Here is a 19,433-nt window from a genome sequence, read left to right as displayed (position 1 = left end):
AGGTTAGGTTAGGTTACGTATTTATATGCTGTGCTTTACCCCCCCCCCCCCTAATGTGCAAATATGTAGCCCAAATTTGTTTCATAAACCATTATAACCGGGTATCTCTCTCTGCCGTTTGACTAGTTTTCTTGATAGAGTCTATTGCGGTGTGTACCATTAAGTAAAACAATACCCAAACTTTCTAATATGAAGATCTACTTTACTTGTTTCAGTTCCGATTGAAATAGACCTATATTTTACTAATCTTAGGTCAGCACATGCCTGCAAACAGTGTTATGAGCTTTTGCCTACATTCCGGAACCTTGCCTGTGACTCCTGCACGGCCCACTAAAGACCGCAATGCTAGCTATATTAGTTACTTCAGTGCCTTACTGTAGAACTTTTCCGTATTTTGGAAGTAAAGTATTTCTCTGTAAGCTTAATAAACTAGTGAGTTGATTTTATCTAACAAAAAAAAATCTTAAAATTTTCAGATATTTTTCTAGTTTGAATTTGGACATTAAAATTATTGCTCAGGCATCGTAAATATTTTTGTGGTTTATATAAAAACTTTAGCGATTCTGAACTGAAATAGAAAAATTTTTCAACTTTTATTTCGTGTCTTAAGAAGACATTGCGTATACTAATAACAAAAGAAATTTGCTCTATACAATTAAGAGCGATAAAGGTGGCTTGGTATGTGACCCAGCCACCTTCTTTTCTCGCTCGTACTTTCTGAATGCTTCTTGCTTTTAAAGTAAATGCTAATTTGCGTGAGCCATAGTTTTTCAGCGAGAGCGGTAATGTAAGCTATTTTCATGAACTAGAAATCTTTCTTTCTGATGTTTCTTTAATCGACTACACTCTTTTTTGTATTTTTTAATTAAAGTGGCAAATCTAAAATACCAGATATTCTGATAAATATATTTTTCTTTATTAAATATTTCGTCTCAATACCATTATGACAAAGCAGCTTAGGCTTTATTTCTCTTCCTCTTCCCGAAGAAACAGCTCTTACATCACTCTGCCCATTGAAAAATTATGTATATCTCATTCCACAAACCACCCCTTTTCTTTAAAAAAGGAATTGGTTATGTCTCACGGCTCACACAAAAAAAACAGAAGGCTTAGAACAAATTCAGCATTGAAAATTGACATTACTTCACCTTGCTCTAGCCTCCTCGATCTCGAATAGGTTTCCTTCATCAAATTTCAATGAAATTTAAAACTCGCCAAATGAAAAAAATCGTTGAATATTCATCCGGGATCAAATGTATTTTCTAAGACTTAAAGGGAGTGGGGGGGTGATGTAAAACCAGTTGGACATTGGGTCTCAGCTTGATGTTTTATTAGGGTATATTGTAATACAACAAAGGGAGCAAAATTAGTTATCGGTGAAAAAGAGTAAAGTACTGTTTAGTTTCATTGCCGACATGAAAGCAAAGAAAAAGTTGACACTTGATGCAGTAGACTTTTGTGCGCATTGGAAAACCTAGGTAGTGACAGAGAGTACTATTATTCAGGGTATCATCAAATTTTGGGAGATCTTTTGCTGCTACCTAGCGCTCCAGCTCCGAAAGCAAAGAACAACCCTTTCTTTTTTTCGACTCGGCTTCCTCCTCCAGTATCATGTCTTCTTCTTCAATGTAAGACTCAAGAAGGTCGGTTGAAACTACCCTAGCTTTCTCAATGGCTAAGTACTTCCCAACTTGGAACCAGAAGTAAAGAAGCTGCTCGCAGGAATGGCCAAGTTTGACTGAGCCTTTCTAATAGAGCAAACAGGCATTCGACAGGGCCAGATCAATGAAGTGGTGAAGAAACAACACGGTTCACTTTTTGGTCCATGTCTCAAACCGGTAGTAGATAATCATTCTGTCTGGTGCATAGGAGGTCAAGCAAACCCTGACCTCCTTACTTTTTTCTAAGGTAATTTGGCAACACTGTTTGAGGCTAGGAAAATGGCCTTGTTGTCTTACCATTGGGTCCGAGCAATTTTTCTGTCTTCTTGAACGAAACTAAAAGACCTTCATCTACCAAGTCCTTTCAGCTCTCCGTCATATTTCACCGGAGCTCCTTCTAGACGATTCTTCATCAGCGTGCCTGCTCCTTTGATTTCTAGAGCGTCAAGGTCTTCAAGAAGTTGTTTCGAAGTAAATAACCTGTCAAGAAAGAGGCTGGTTCCTTCTATGATGCCTTTACTTAGATGCAATACGGCAGAACTTTCTATTCCCCTCACTTAAAGGTCTTCCAAGAACTTAGTCTTCTCCTGGTAAATGATGAAGTCATACACCAAGCCAGATGAAACAGCTAGCACGGAGTAATTCAAACCCAAAGGATTGAATTTGTTTGGGCGTACTGCTTCATTGAACGTCGTCCAGAAAATAGGATCAGTTGCTCGTCGAAGCTCATGAACTCTCCTATTTCAAGGGATGTACACATTATTTGAAGCTCTTACAAAAGTGATCTGATTTTCCATAGTTGGTCAGTAGTTCTGGTGTCTTGGTGGTATTCATCTTCCACAACACACTTCAAGCTACTCGGGTGATTGAAGTACCTGTCCCAATTTATGTTCTCAACAATAATTGGGACTTTTAATCTTTTGCTCCATAACATTCTGATCCTTGGGTATTTTAGATTATCCATCAAAATAGTTACACTGAAAAATGTCTTCAGTTCCGAGTTCGTCACCGCAAGTAGTTTGTCTTACGTTTTCTGGTAGTAATAATTCATCGCAAAATCCATCTGTTCAAAGAAATGGCCTGAGAAGTATGTCAGGAAATATCTGCGAGGCTTCCAGTCGCTTCATTTTGATGGTCCTTGATCTTTGTCAATTGGTTCAGAATGAAAATTAGCACCAGTAAACTGTTCTAACGACTACCATTTGTAAAAAGGACGACATTATTTCCGGGGTCTACGTTTTGGGTCTGGACGCGAGCATTGGTCCTGAACACCGAAAGTGGAAAAACATCCTCTTCGTCATCAAACACGAAATCTAAATTATTCAGATCGCCAGTAACGGGTGGACTGGCTCTTCTATCTCTTTAGATGAGGATTGACAGTCATTGTTGATGGCCGTCATCATTGAAAGGCCTCCATTCGTTGCTGTCATTGTAGCCATCCTCCAGGTCTAAATTACTTAGGTCGCTGTCATCTAGCAAACTGATCACCTGGTCCAAAGTGACTGAAAAGAGGAATCATTATTTGTAGAAAACTTGGCGATCAAAAACAACAACAAGTTTGCTTAAAGCAAGGATATAAGACTATTTTAAATACTAAATTCAAAGAAAGCCAATTTATTGCATAATATTGCTTCCAAATATTATTTTCATTCTGACCCAAAATAGAAATATTATATTTCTATGCTATATTTCAAATATAGCCTAGTTATTAGTGATTCAATTCATGATTTACCCCACCCAGGACTATTCAGAATCAACAAACTGCATAGAGCAGCAGCAACAGTTTAGGTTCATCTCCGAGTATTAGCTGTACTAATAGGAAGCTGATAACCAATGTCCAATCCAGTGAACATTAACGCAAACCTTCACCTAGATGACAGTTCAATTGATAATTTTGGATTTCTAAAACACAGAAATGGTACGATCGGGTACGATCAGCTTTTTGTTTGGCCCTAGACGGTTGGCCAAAAAAGAACAATCTTTGGTAATCTGTTGTCCTTCATCCCCAGATCGTACCCTAGCAAAATCAACCTTTCTCTCATTATTGCTCTAGAAAGCAGGATTGAACTGCACTTTTTGTACAGCCTACGGTTTGAGATACTGTCAGTCAGTTGGGTATCCAATACCATCTGTAGGCAATTTTTCTGGAAAATATCTAGCAAATATTCCTCCGTTTTTCGGAGTGCCCAGGCTTCAGAACCATTTGTGACCACTGCGATTATTAAACGTGGTTAATAAAATAGGAAATTTAAATTAAAACGACGGAGAGTAAGGCTTTCTGTTGTGGAACCTTTGTACACTCAATGTAACAAATTTTGGAACATGTTTGTATTGTCTTAAGCCTTCTGATGTACTACAAAGTTCTAGATTTTCTGCTTTTCGTATGATCTTTAAATGACTATATGGAGGTAAATTAACGCAACAAGATATAAGACTACTTAATTTTTTTCTTCTGTTTATTATTTATTTATTTACCAATCATATTTATTTACTTCTAGGAGCTAAAGGAGGCCTGTAAGGTATGATCATTTTAAATATATAAATATATTTTTTTTTTTTAAGAGTTAATTTGAGCACTGGTCTACAAAACATAACCGTTATTCGGTTAAATAATGAATGGTTAGTTGTTCCAACTGTGTTTGTTTTTTGCTTTGTTGATTTTATTCTGTTTTTCAATTCCTGACAATAATTTTGCCAAAATAAACGTTTCTTTTTCTCAAAATTACAGTATTATCCTTTAGAAGAACATTTAGTTGCTTAAATTATTTCTCTTGGTGCAATTTTTGTATTGTAAATTCAAAAATGGAATCAGATTTATCCAAGTATGCAAAAACATTTTGAAGTTGTTTTTTTGTCCAAAAGACCCAAGAGTAAACAGAATTCAGGCAATTTCTTAGTTTTAATGATGTATGAACAGTAAAATGTTCTTTTGATAATATCGTCATATTTAAATCAAAAGGGTAGCTCTGAAATATTTATGGTTTGAAAAAAGAGGAACAACATGGTTTTCAAGTGTTTCACAAAAAGAATTCTTTTTCAATCATTTAAATAAGAAAATAATTATAATTCTATCTTATAACCAATAAAAAACAGTCGTTCAAAAGCAGAATTATTCACATATTCAATCAAATTTTCACTGGATTTATTCATTTAATATTGTTTTTGTAAAATAATCGTAAAATATCATCTTCTTTGAGTAGTGTCCTCCCCATGTGAACCAACAAAATCAATCCTTGTTTATGACCCTCATTAATCTAATCTAGAGCTATGCTTATAATTTTTATTTAAGATTTAAGATATCTAGCTTCTGTTTATATTTTTCGTTGTATACTTTGCGTGTATTTTGTTGCAAAATAGATGTTACATTTTGTGTTCATTAATATCCTACGACTATATTTCAAGAAAAGTCACTTCCATTTTTCTTCACAAATATTCAAGAGTTTTACTTGGAGAGAGGGGGTAGAACAGGGAAAATGTATTTGTAAAATCTTGAGTTAACTTCTTGTTTTTTCTAAAACAGAACAAAAATTGAAAAAGAGCCAAAGTTGAAAACAAGAAAAACCTTAAAAAAAACATTGTCTACATTAAATTTTATCAGTTTGTTTTTTCCTCTTCTTTGTTCTTTTCTTTTCATTTGTTATTTCATTTGTTTCATTTGCTCAGCTTTAGGAAATTATGTGTCTAAACTTGATACATATATTAAAAATAGTTTCATTTTAGAGGGATGCTGTTACATTTATACCGCAAATTCTATAGATAGCAATATTCACATATCCTTGTACAAATATAAAGTCTTAGCCATCAATCAAAGTTTGTTATGCCATGTCAAAAAAATATAAAAATATTTTCTTCTTTTTTTCAAGTCAATTGAAAAAGTTTTGGTACAGAATATTCAGTTTGGATTGTCGCCAAGCTTAACAGAGGCCATTCAGGGAATTCCGAGGTGGAAACTCATCCAAGCTGCCATTCCACACATTATTCTATGTACTGCTCAATTATTAAATGAAAAGTAAGTGTCTAGGTTATTACCAACTATACTTGAGCCAATCTTTAGTCTCAATAACAAAAATAAAAAGTGATTTTTACTTTTTATTTCTTTCTAAAAACCTTTGTATTTCTTTCGGAAACTTTTTTCAACCTGACACAGAAGTGAAAAAGATTTCCTCGACAGATTCAATTCTACTTTCTGGATTTCAAAAGTAATGTTACCTCCATAGGATGGAGAAGGAGAGAGATCCCCTCCGCGGACACTAACTAACACAATTAATGCACTGTACACCAAATTTAAGAAGAATTATTAATCACAAGTAGATGGGGTTTTTTCTTCCTATGGGATGGTAGGGATATTGGTATGGCTCAGCTTAAAAAAGCGGGAATACCTGACAAATATGTGAAGACCATAATAAAACACAATATTTCAAAGAAACATGGGCCCAACCTACTCCACCCTTCCCACATATATACGTAATGACCTACACATTGTACATTTTACTTTTTAAATATTTAAAAAAAAATCAAAACGTAATCATTTGTTTCGTTCTCCTGTAAAATCGTTTGAAGTCGAAATAAGTTGTAGAGCTTCAACCGAACCACTAAACGAAAAGTTTGGATTTATTAACAATTCTTAAAGATACCAAGAAAAGCTGTCTAACGAGAGCAAAACCGTCCCGAAAGAAAAATCATATGAAACAGGAGACCCGATAAGATTTAATATCTTTCTATCCCTATATTTAATGGAAAAAAATTACTTGGTTGAAATAGCATCGAAAAAATGTACCTTTGATAATATTACTATTCTTATTTGTTCTCTATCTATTAATAGTTTTGAATCTAGTAGGTTCAAACTGTGATTGCCCTGAGCTAGTTTTTTTTTTTTTTTTACAGAGCATGCGCTATAGTCGTAAATAGTAGATTAGAAGATGCGTCAATCAAAATTTCGTAAAAAAGTCAGAACATATTTCCAGGGTTAAGCATAACCCCTGTCGAACATAGACCCAGATCACAAAATTGTAGTATTAAAACTCACTTTTCAATTTTATACATTCTAAATTGTTTTAGGTTTTTATCACAGATTGTTTAAGCGTTCTAGTTTCGTGTAATAATTTTTTTTTTTTTTTAATTTGTTTTAAAAAGTAGAGGTGTGACAAAAAGTAGAGTTGTGACGTTATTACAAAATTGGGACAAACACTCAAACTTTTGCGTAAAGAGCAAGGTATTGAGGAGGGTGGAATAATTATATGGAATAATTTCTGTATGTTTTGAGTTTTAAAATTGCTCCTTGCTTTCAGTTAGAAAAACATTTTTCTCATTTTATTTTTGGTCGTTTTTAAAAAAAAGTGGTAAATCTGGCTCACCCTCCATGAAATATACCCCCCTCCCCACAGAAAATTCCTCAGAGGAAATTTCATACAACGTAAAGTGCAGCCTCCCGGTCAAATTCACTCCAGACAGTTCCTTACTCACTGAAAATTCCCCCTACCCATAAAATCGCTTGCGAACGATTCAGCCGATGGTAACACTGAAAAAAGAGTGGAACATTGCCCTAAGAACATTATCATTTTGAACCTGGGTTCCCACATACGTATATGATTATTCACATGCAAATATGATTATTCGGCCAGATATGCGAATGTCGCAGCTGTGTGCAAATCTTGATAAAAATTTATCTGATTTTTCAAAATATCGTACTAGTTCATGAATCTCAACTTCTCCGATAAAGACATAAGCCTTGAACTTTTCTTAATACATGAACTTTTATTAATAAAATTCCTTGAACTTTAGTGGGTGTTTTACCCCTATTTCAAAAATCAGGCATATTTTCTCAAGGTCGTAACTTTTGATGGGTAACACCAAGCTTGAAGAATCTTACATCATTCCATCATTCCAGAAATGTTCTCTTCCGTGAAAATTATTTCCCGGAAAATCAAAACACGCGGAAAATAGAACCGGATAATTCCCCCCGGGACATCTCCACGTGCAAAATTTGGCAAAGAGAATGTAAGACAATTAAAAAGAATTTCGTATAGTGATTCTGTCAAATCCCCGCAGTGTAAAATTTTCCCTTGAAAATTCAATCCCCAGAAATTTACCTCCTCAATTAAGATTCTATCTATAGAAATACACCCCAAGTGCAAACTCCTGCCCAAAAGTGTCTGTATACTTCCCAATAGTAAATACTATATGTAAACAATGGGTAAACTTAAAAACTTACAAGCCTCTCTCCACGGGACTGTGGGGGGTCATTTTGCACTTAAAGAAATAGTTTTTTGATCTTTCAATTGAACAAAATGGCTATCGCAAAATTTTGATCAGATAACTTTGAGGGAGAAATGGGCGTGAGGGGAGGCAGTTGCCCTAAAATCTTTTTGGTCACTTTAAAAGGGCGCTGAAACTTCTAATTTTCATTCGAATGCACCCTCTCTCTATAATCCAGGACCATTATTTCAGTAGGATCAGCCCTGGAGAAAAAAAAAACAAATAAACGAAAAAACCAGCATCCGTGATCTCTCTTCAAGCAAAAATAGCAAAATTCCACACTTTTTTATATAGGATCTTGAAACTTCTACAATAGGGTTGTCTGGTACGCTGAATATGATGGCGTGATTTTCACTAAAATTCCTTGAACTTTAGTGGGTGTTTTACCCCTATTTCAAAAATCAGGCATATTTTCTCAAGGTCGTAACTTTTGATGGGTAACACCAAGCTTGAAGAATCTTACATATTTGAAATCAGCATAATAAGCTGATCCTTTTGATGTATCTACCAATGTTAAAATTCCGTTTTCTAGAGTTTGTGCTACTATTGACTCCGAGTCGCTCCTTATTTACAGTTCTTTACCACGGACTGTTTGATTTGTTTCAACTTTTCCAGAGCATCAGCTTCAACCGTGATTCTTTTTTTAATTGAGTCTGCATCCTCAGCTTTGGTATAAACTTCCCATTTAATCTCAACCTTCTTTACATGAGTAGGAATTATATCATTTACAAAACCTACAAGACAACAGTAGTGTACTATTAATCTATCTGGGAGGCACCCTGTCCAATCTAATCCTGGTACCGGCACTTTTTTTAGGCTACTAGATATTTGGTAGAGTTTCTTGAATGCATTTTCAAGACGCTCAGGTGTTATCTTTTACATTTTACACACATATGGTTGTTACATCATAGTTTTCGGAGATGTTACTGTTAGCTTATGTAAATTTAAATGTATAAAAACCTACGGGCCCGGTCGGAAAATTCCTCAAGGGTATTCTTCAGACCACTAGTCAAGTGGGGAACCCTCACATGTAAAAAAATTGATCTTAGTACCCCCTCAAGATGTTAGACTAATGTTTAATTGTGTCAATTCAAGCGACCTTATCAATGGCGTCTAATGTTTACGTATGACGTGGTTTTAAGGGAAAACGACACATGTTTAGTTCCAGAAATCTTTGTAATCCAGTGAAAGTGGGTTTTGTGTGTCATGGGCACTTCTTTTCCTAGAGCTTAGGCACGGTTATTTTGGACCACTTACCGCAGTATTAAAAAAAAATTCAGAGCGTTAGCATTGTGAATAAAGATTTTTATTTATAGAAAGCATATTTTTAGCATTGGATATGAGTGCTTCTACTCTATTCTATGTTGAAGGTGCTAGCAGCAGTGAAATAAAACCAAGAGTAACCAATGTTGCAGTACAAATTACAAGGGGTTGTTGCCTAACCTTTGAATGGGATGATATGTTTGCAATATATGATATGTGATATAATTCAGTAAATTCAAGTTGGAGAAATAGCTAAGTTTTGCAGCAACAGTGAATATAATGCACATACATAGACTATAAGATGGATCAAATTCATTGGTGGAATATACTGAAGACAATTATCTGAATCAATATATGAAAAAAGAATGAGTTTGTTAATATTATATTTTTGATAATAAAAATGTCTCAAAATCGAAAAAAATGTTTGGCATTGTTAGTTTAGTCTATAATCAGCAGTGAGAGAATCAGGATTAAAAATGAGTGGATTTGAGAAACAAATAATCATGCAGAATCGTGTGACTTTGCAAAAATGCTTGAATCTAAATGATCATTTTCAAAAGTTATCAATGAAAAAGAATATATTCTCTCAAATAATGATATTATGAACGATGAGTCTCCATCTTTGGATTATTGTATGATTCTTATGCGTCGTGGTTCGAACGTATTTACTCAATTTATTGACTTATTAATTGAAACAAAAAAATTATATTGTGGATTTGCTTTTGAACACTACCGAGATATTCAATTTTTTCAATGTTGTTTTAAGATTCTATCCAAATGATTTTTTCAGTCTCTGTAATTTATGACAGCAACAAATAAGTCCACAATTTAAAGAGTCCTGTCAAAACGGATTTAATTCATTTGAAATATGACGTCACTGGATTAATCCTCCTCTCTCTCTCTAAAAGTAAAAAGAATATTTTTTCTTTCCTATCAAAAGTTATCTTCTTTTTGGTAGTGAGAGTGGCAACACTGGAAAAATGTTCTGCAAATGTCCACTTTGTTTGTATACATTGGGCAGCTGGTTTTCCTGTGAGAATTACACTATTTTGGATGACTATGACTAAAAGTGTAGACTATGCAATCCATGTATATAGCATAGAGGATATGTAGTGCATTTTAAAGACTGTAACTCCTGTCTTGAAGAATTTTGTGACTCTCTCACTATAGGTTTCCTATGTTCCAATTGTCACTATGATAAATGTGATCAATGGGGAAATACCCTGGTATTATTGCAAAAACCCTAAACGTTATTTTAGTTTATTTCTAAGAGACTCGTGGTTCTAAATTGTTTTGGGAAGAAGAACCTGGTCTACGCTTCAGTTGCTGGAATAACAAGAGAATCTGGTTTCTACTTCATTGTTGTGAAGACAATGGCTATTATGATTATAAACCTACTAATTTTTATTTGGCTGCTGCGGAAAGTGATTCTTCATATGAGAATACCATATGTGACATTGGTTCAAACAAGCAAAGTTAAACACGTGAATTTTACATTATGATTCAAAATAGTACCATTGACCTTACAAAGATTTATAACAAAAGTGAAGCTACATTCTATTGTAGAAAATATTAATTTAATGAGGATGATGGCTATATATAGGTGCCATTGTTTATTTGGTTTATTGCACACATGTGGATGTTACATCATAGCTATACAAATTTTAATGAGGATGACGGCTAGGTATAAGTGCTATTGTTTATTTGGTCTATTCTTTTGTTTCAAGTAGGGCTGTTTGGCTTTTCCAAAAATAGCAATACGAAAGCGGAATTTGTTTTGTTTCTTTTCTCATTTTTTCAAAAAGTAGTAGTACCAAAGCAGAATTGCTTTGTTTCTTTTCTCCCTCATTTGTTTCAATCAGGGTTGTTCAGCTTTTTCCACAAAATAGCAATACCAAAGCGGTAATGCTCTGTCTCTTTTCTCATTATTTTGTTTAAGCTAGGGTTGATTGACTTTTTCCCCAAAAATGGCAATACTAAAGCGGAATTGTTTTTTTTATTTTCTCATTCCTTTGTTTCAACCAGGGTTGATTGACTTTTTTCCAAAAATAGTAATACCAATACACACACACACATACAGAGAGAGAGACAGAGAGAGAGAGAGAGAGAGGGGGGGAAAGAGAGACAGACAGGCAGACAGACAATTAGAGGTTCAGAAAACCAGGTAGAAAGAGAGAGAAGAATAGAGAGACACACACACACACACAAACACACACACAGACAGTCACACGCAAACACACAAAGTGACAGATACACAGACAGACAAACAGATGGTCAGACGCAAAGGCATACAGAGAGAAAGAGACACATACTGTCAAACACAAACACACAAACACAGATAGACAGAGAGAAAGAGTGAGAGAAAGGAAGACACACTCACACACACAGAGACAGACACACGGATAGACAAACTGATGTTCAGAATAACACGGTCAAACAAACACACAAAGAAACAGACACAGATAGACAACAGATGGTGGGACAGACAGGCACACAGAGAGAGGGAGAGACACACAGTCAAACGCACACACATAAAGACAGACACAAAGACAGACAAAGAGACAGTCAGACACACAGGCAGAGAGAGAGAGAGAGAGAGAGAGAGAGAGAGAGAGAGAGAGAGAGAGAGAGAGAGAGAGATTCAGACACAACCACACAGAGACAGACACACAGACGGTCACACTCACAAGCACACAGAGCTCACGCACAAAGTCAAACTCAAACACACACAGAGAAACACAAAGACAGACAAACAGACGGCCAAAAACAAAGACGCAGAGAAAGAGGAACACAAACACAGCCACACAAACACATACACACACACACAGACCTACAGACAGATAAACAGACGGTCAGACAAACAGGCACACAGAGACACGCACACACACACAGTCAGGGGCACAAACAAACAGAGACAGACACGCAGACAGACAAAGAGATTGTCAGACTCAAAGGCACACAGAGAAAGAGACAAGGACACATTGCCACATGCAATCGCAAAGACAGACACTAAGACAGACAAACAGACGATCGGACAAACAGCCACAGAGAGAGAGAAAGACACAAACACACTCAGAGTCAAACCCAAACACACAAAGACAGACTCAGAGACTGTGAGACACACATACACAGAGAGGCACAAAAAGAAAAAGACAAACACACACACACACACAGTCACAGAGACACACACAGAGAAAGACACAGATATACAGACAGATAGTCAGGCACACATAGAGAGAGAAAGAGGGAGAGAGAGAGAGAAAGAAAGAGACACTCATAGAGAGTCACGTGCACACACACAGATAAACAGACGGTCAGACACTCAGGCACACAGAAACAGAGACAAACACATACAGTCAAAAGAGAGAGAGAGAGAACGAGAGAGAGAGAGAGAGAACGAGAGAGAGAGAGAGAGAGAGAGAGGGGGACAGAGAGAGAGAGAGAGAGAGAGAGAGAGAGAGAGAGAGAGATAGAGAGAGACTAACACACACATTCAGATATACCCACACAGAAACAGGCACACAGACAGACAAACAGACGGTTAGAAACACGGGCGTAAAGAAAGAGAGAGAGAGAGAGAGAAAGGATCAAGAGAGAGAAAGAGTCACAGACGCACAAACACATAGAAAGACACACGGACAGACAAACAGAAGGTCAGACACACAGGCAAACAAAAAGAGAGAGACACACACACAGTCACAAGCACACACACAGAGAGATAGACACACAGACAGACAAACAGGCACAATGAGAGAGAGAGAGATGGACACACACACAGACACTGTCGCGCGCACACACAGAGACAGACACAGAGAGACAAACAGATGGTCAGACACACAGACACATAGACGCAAACACACATAGACAGACAGATAGTGGTATAGATATATTTGCATTTTCATACACATCTGGGGGCTATTTTGACATTTGGGGGCCATTTTGACATACTAGCTTTTGAGGGTTTTAAGCGACTATTTTCTATATTGCAACATTTGTTGTTTTTTTTATGATTTATTGGGCTTATGGGTCCAGGTTTTGGAGTTTTAAGAGACTATTTTCTATATTACAACATTTTTTCATATTGTTTCATTATTTAGTTTAAAAGATCCAGAGCATAGAAAAATTCAACCTCCTGGGAAGAGTGGTAAAGCAATAGACAGCGATACCGTTTGTTTTTTTTCGCCTTAAACGCTATCGATATTTCCCTGATAAATCATTTTCACTACTCCCAGTGCTACCATCTATACCGCTATAGTTACAGAGGGCAACATAAGGGATTTTTAACTGATGGTCTACATTAGACTAACCTCTTTCAATCTAGGTTCTTTAGATTCACTTAGTGTGCGTGCCACGCTATACCTAGCGATCATCCTCATTTAAGTCACATTTTCTACAATACAACGTAGCTTCAACTTTGTTATATCTCTTTGTAAAACCAATTATACTATTTTGATTCATATTACAAAATTCGGGTGTTTCAATTTGCTTGTTCGAAGCATTGTCACACAAGGTATTCTCATATGAAGAATCACTTTCTGTAACAACCAAATACAAATCAGTACGTTTATATTCATAGAAGGCATTGTCTTCACAGTGATGAAGCAGGAACCAGATTCTCTTGTTATTCCAGCAATTGAAGCGTAGCCCAGGTTCCTCGACAGAAAACAATTTAAACCCACGAGGATACCAGTCTATTAAAAAATAAATTGAAATCACGTTTAGAGTTTTTTTTCAATCATACCAGGGTTAGTTTTTTCCCATTGATCACATTTATCATAGTGATAATATTAGCGTAGAAAACCTCTAGTGTGAGGGTCACAACCCACTTCAAGACAGAAATTACAGTCTTTAATTTGCACTGCATATCCTCCATACAGTTTATCTGGATTACATAGTCTATACTTTTCGTCATAGTCATCAACAATAGTGCAAATGTCACAGGATGACCAGCTGCCCAATGTACACAAACATAGTGGACATTTGTAGAACATTTTTTTAATGTTGACTAGCTCACTACCAAAAAGAAACTAATTTGCGATCGAAAACAAAGAATTTTCTTTTTACTTCTAGAGAGAGAGGAGGATTAATCCAGCGACGTCACACTTAATTAGTTAAACCTGTTGGACAGGATTTTTTAAATTGTCGACTTATTTGTTGCTTTCATGAAAAACAGAGACTGAAAATAACGTTTGGATAGAGTCTTATATCAACATTCAAAAACTTAAATGTCTAGGTAGTGTTCAAAAGCAAATCCATAATATCTTTTTTTTTGTTTCGATTAATATGTCAATAAAATGAGTAAATGCGTTTGGCCCGCAACGCATAAGCATCATACAATAATCCAAAGATGGAAACTCATCTTTCATGATATCATCAGGCCTTCTTTGAAAGAATATTTTCTTTTGCAGTGATAACTGTTGAAAATGATCATTTAGATTCAAGCATTTTTCTAAAGTCACAAGATTCCGCATTATTTTTTGTTTCTCAAATCCACTCATTTTTAATCCTGCTGATTTTAGACGAAACTAACAATACCAATCAATGAAAACCCTTTCTACCTCGAGTATTCTCTCGTCATCCATTGGATCCCTAGAGAGAAGAGGGGTAACCTAGTAAAATATCCAGCAATAAAAACATTTTTTTTTATTTCAAAGCATTTTTATTTTCAAAAATAGAATAGTAACACTCTCACTCTTTTTTAACATAGTGATTCAGATTATTCTCTTCAATGTATTTCCCCAACGCATTTAATTCATCTTGTAGTCTATGTATCTGCATTATATTCACTTTTGCTACAAAACTTAACTGTTCTTCCAGCTTGAATTTGCAATGATATGAATGATATCAGATATCTGGCAAACATCTTATCCCATTCAAGGGTTAGCCAATAACCCCTTTCAATTTCTACTGCAATATTGGGCTCATTTTTCTGCTGCTAGTACATTCAACCTCCAACACAATAAAAGCACTCACGTCCAATACTAAAAATATACTTTCTATAAACAAAAATCTTTATTCACAATGTTGACGCTCTGAACTCTTGACACTCAAAACTACGTAATCTTCCATTAAATTTACATAAGTAAACCCTAGACGTCATTGACAAGGTTATTTGAATTTACACAAGTAAACATTAGACTAACATCTTGAAGGGGTACTAAAGTCAATTTTCTTATATGAGGGGGTTTCCGACTTGATTAGTGGCTTGAGGAATACCCTTGAGGGTTTTTCTGAGCGGACCCGTAGGTTTTTGAACATTTAAATTTGCATAAGTAAACAATAGCATCACCTAAACTACTATAGAAAATGTAAATATACATGAAATGTAAAATGTAAACAACAACACCTCTGCGTCTTGGAAAATGCCCTGAAGAAACTCAGCCAAATTTTCAGTAGCTTAAAACAGTGCCTTTACCGTATTCGATGAGACAGGGTGCCTCCCGGATAGATTGATAGCTCACTACTGACAACTCCTACAAATAAATTATCTCTCCAAAGGCATCAGTTCTAGATTATTATTTTTTTGTCATGTTGGGCCAACTTGATCTAAAGTCCTGTGTTTCTTTGTTTCTTTGGTGTTTTATGGTCCCTACCCTATCAGTGAAGATAGTCAGTAAACTAAACAATCAGTGAAGACGCAAAATACAGATTTAAACACAATTTTCTGATTGGCTGATTAATTTTTTTTCTGTAAAACGCAAATGACAACGGGCTTTACTAAAAACTATGGCATTAGCCGAGTTGTTATGTGTTCATGGTGATAGGTAGCAATACGTTCAAACCCTCTAAGGTAAGCAACAATATTTATCTCGTTCATAGATTACAGAGCTGTTTCGGAGGAAAACATTGAACTTATCGAAGTATTTGGATTCCCGTCTTGTTGTCTGTTCTTACCTAAAGGATGGGACTAAATTGCTTAGTAAGTCTAGAATCAGTCGTTTATAGCCTCCTTGTTAATCATGGTTGCAGCGGCAGCTACAACCTAGTAAAGAGCGAACCGCAGCCCATAGTTACCAAAACTTAAGAAACGCGTTTTGAAAAGAACTGCCTAGTGTAAAAATTTCCATCTAACACTGACCCAGGAATGATAATTATTATTTCAGTTCCTCTTAAAAGTAAAAGTTTGTTGCGAAAAGAAATTTATGGTGATTTCGAAAAAAGCCTGAAACCCCTCGAAAATGGTGTCAGATCGAAATGATAAGTGCACCATTGGAATCAGCATGGTCAAAAACCTTCTTTAGGGAAATTACAGTCCCCCTCCTTGAACAACAAAGAAAATCGCTTTTTTGCATCGGTAGCACTGATCTGTCTCCCTTTTTTTCCCTCTTTTTCCATGGCTAGCGGTTTACCAGAACATCATAGAGAGATGCTTAATGGCTCATTAGAAGGCTGTTTCTCACATCTACGTGCTTTTTATAAATTCAGCTATCTGCAAGTGAAATATGGCACAAAAAAGGCACATTATGTTCCATTTCCCAAGGGGTGGGGCTAGCGGGCTACAGAAACATCGCAGACAGATGTTTAATAGCTCACATTAAAGCTACTTTTCATATCTACGTTTTATTTATCAATTCCACCGCCTGTAACTGTCAAATGGCACTAAAAATTGCACTATTGATGCCATGTCTTAAGTGGAAAAGCCAGAGGCTAGTGGGCTGCCAGAACTTCTTAGAGAGATGTTTAACGGTTGATTTAAAAGTTATTGCTCATATCTACATGATTTTAATCAGTTTTGCCATCCGTAAGTGCCAAATAGCACAAAAAATGGCACCTTTTGTGCCAGTTATTAAGTTGAAAAGCTTCGAAGTATTAAACGGTACCATTGTAATAATTATGGTCCAAAACCCTTAATTGGAGATTTACAAGGGACCCTCACGTATACTCCCCCTCCCAGCCCCCTTAGTAAGTCTCATTAGTCCGTTGGAAGAATTTATTATGAATTTTTTAAGACGGTCAGAACCAAAAGTCAAAAAACATGTTTAGGAAAAAACTGCCTGGTGGAAACGAATTGCCATCCAACACTAATTTAGGAATGGTAACTGTTATTTTAGTTCGTCTTAAAAGTTAAAGTTTATTGCGAAAAGAAATTTATTGTGATTTCGAAAAAAGCGTGAAACCCCTCGAAAATGGCGTCAGATCAAAATAAAAAGTGTACCATTAAAATCAGCAGGGCCAAGGAAAATCACTTTTTTGCATTGGTAGCACTGATCTATATCCCTTTTTTGTTCTTCTTTTTCTTCCAGGCCTAGTGGGTTACCAGAACATCATAGAGATACTTAATGGCTTCATTATAAGCTATTCATCACATCTACGTGCTTTTTATAAATTCCGCTATCTGCAAGTGCCACATGGCACTAAAATTGACACTATTTGTGCCATTTCTCAAGGGTTGGGGCTGTCGGGCTACCAGAACATCGTAGACTGATATTTAATAGCTAATATTGCTCACGTCTACGTTCTTCCTATAAATTCCACCCTCTGCAAGTGTGAAATGGCACTTTTGGTGGCATGTCTAAAGTGCAAAAGCTGGAGCCCTTGGGCTATGAGAACTTTATATAGAGGGGTTTATTGGCTCATTTTAAAGTTATTACTCATATCTAAGAGCTTTCGTCAATTCTACCATCGGTAAGTGCTATATAGCACTAAAAACAGCACTTTTGGTGCCATTTCTTAAGTGGAAAAACTTTGAAGCATAAAACGGTACCATTGCAATAATTATGTTCCAAAATTCTTCACTGGAGGTGTAGAAGAAACCCTCCCGTTTACACCCATACCCCCCCCCCCCTTCCTATCCCCTCGTCTGCTCACCAAGAAGCTACTGCAATATTAGCAGGCTACCACACCATCGTAGAAATATGTTTATTCATGGTTGCAGCGGCAACTGCAAACTAGTAAAAAGCAAAATTACAGCCCATAGTAATCAAAAGCTGAAAAACGTATTTAAAAAAAACTGTCTTGTGAAACAAAATTGCCATCTGACACTAGATCAGGAATGGTAACTACTGTTTTGGTTAATCTTAGAAGTAAAAGTTTATTGCAAGAAGAAATTTATAGTGCTTTCGAAAAAGGGCCTGAAAACCCTTGAAAATGGCTTTAAATCAAAATAAAAAGTGCACCATTGGAATCAGCATGGTCCAAAACTTTTTGTAGGATAATTACAGTCCCCCCCCCCCTTTTGAACACCAAGGAAAATGACTTTTTTGCATCGGTAGCACTGATCTGTCTCTCTTTTTTTTCTTTTTTTTTCTAGAAGGGCTAGGGAGTAGAGGTGACCCTATTGATCGTGTCACTCAACCCTGCTGCCACCTACAACTTTTTTTGCACCCCAAATAAGGGCATAGCCTCCCTAGGGAGAATACGTGGCTAATGGTGTCAATGACATCTTTTTCCAAGATCGATTTATTTGATGTTTATATGTGTAAGAACTCCGGGGCGAAGGTTGCACCTGTACAATGAATTCTAACAGTGGCAATGTTATTGATCTACGACTCTAAGGGGAAGTGAATTTCTGAGAAATTGATTTGCGTAATCAAAGTGTGTCAACAACAACAACATCGACCTTGACATTCACTGAGAGCGTGCACTTACAACAACAAAAACCCGGAATTTGGAACACCTGTGCTGTCGAACTCAATTCACCTATCGTGAATCAATAATTCCCCATAGAAACAACAAATTAATTTCCCATTTCCTGACAGATCAATCAATCAATGACATCATCTGTCAGACTTTAAAAATTTTCGCCTAGAAACATTTCTCCAGGAATAGATCCAAGTCATTAATGTCTTCGCCTCGGGAACAGTTCTACTGGTCGAACTCTAAAAGATATTAATAACCAAAGGCCATGGAAACAATTAGGCAAGAAACATCTTAGCGATGAATTGTTTTAGCGCGCGAAATGGTTTCTTATTAATTTGAAATGCGTTAGCGCAGAGATGCCAATAACAAATGAACACTCTGAATTTGCGTTTAGGGATTATTTGGGCGAAACCGTTTTAGACAGGTTAGGGAAATATTTCGGCTAAACAGATAGAGACATTTTAAAAGAAGATTATTGAAGAGATTTTAGAAGAGAATTTGAGTGTGGTCGTTATAATACACAAGTTTCATTTGAACAGTGTTGTGAGGTCCTCTAACCCAACCCCAAAGGGTTCCGATCCTCCTACCCCAACCCCGAAGGAAGCCCCCGGTCCTCAAAGCCCCCAAGCTCCCAAAGGGCCACCGACGCCCCCAAAGGCCCACCCAGACCCCCAA

General features: G+C 36.3%; 1 protein-coding gene across 2 annotated transcripts in view; it reads left to right on the top strand.

Annotated features, from left to right (window-relative positions):
• unc80 (unc80, NALCN channel complex subunit) overlaps positions 1-19,433 on the top strand; it is a 380,168-nt gene that overhangs the window by 58,731 nt on the left and 302,004 nt on the right. For both annotated transcript variants that reach the window (XM_089101793.1, XM_089101792.1), the window contains 2 exons: positions 4,160-4,180; positions 5,525-5,670. In XM_089101793.1, coding sequence (XP_088957919.1) covers positions 4,160-4,180; positions 5,525-5,670 — 167 coding nt within the window. The remainder of the gene's footprint in view (positions 1-4,159; positions 4,181-5,524; positions 5,671-19,433) is intronic.

Source organism: Artemia sp. Qi Xiang Cuo, chromosome 15, assembly GCF_049724085.1.
Source record: "Artemia sp. Qi Xiang Cuo chromosome 15, ASM4972408v1, whole genome shotgun sequence".
Taxonomy (NCBI): Eukaryota; Metazoa; Arthropoda; class Branchiopoda; order Anostraca; family Artemiidae; genus Artemia; species Artemia sp. Qi Xiang Cuo.
This window is presented reverse-complemented; position numbering and strand designations above follow the sequence as displayed.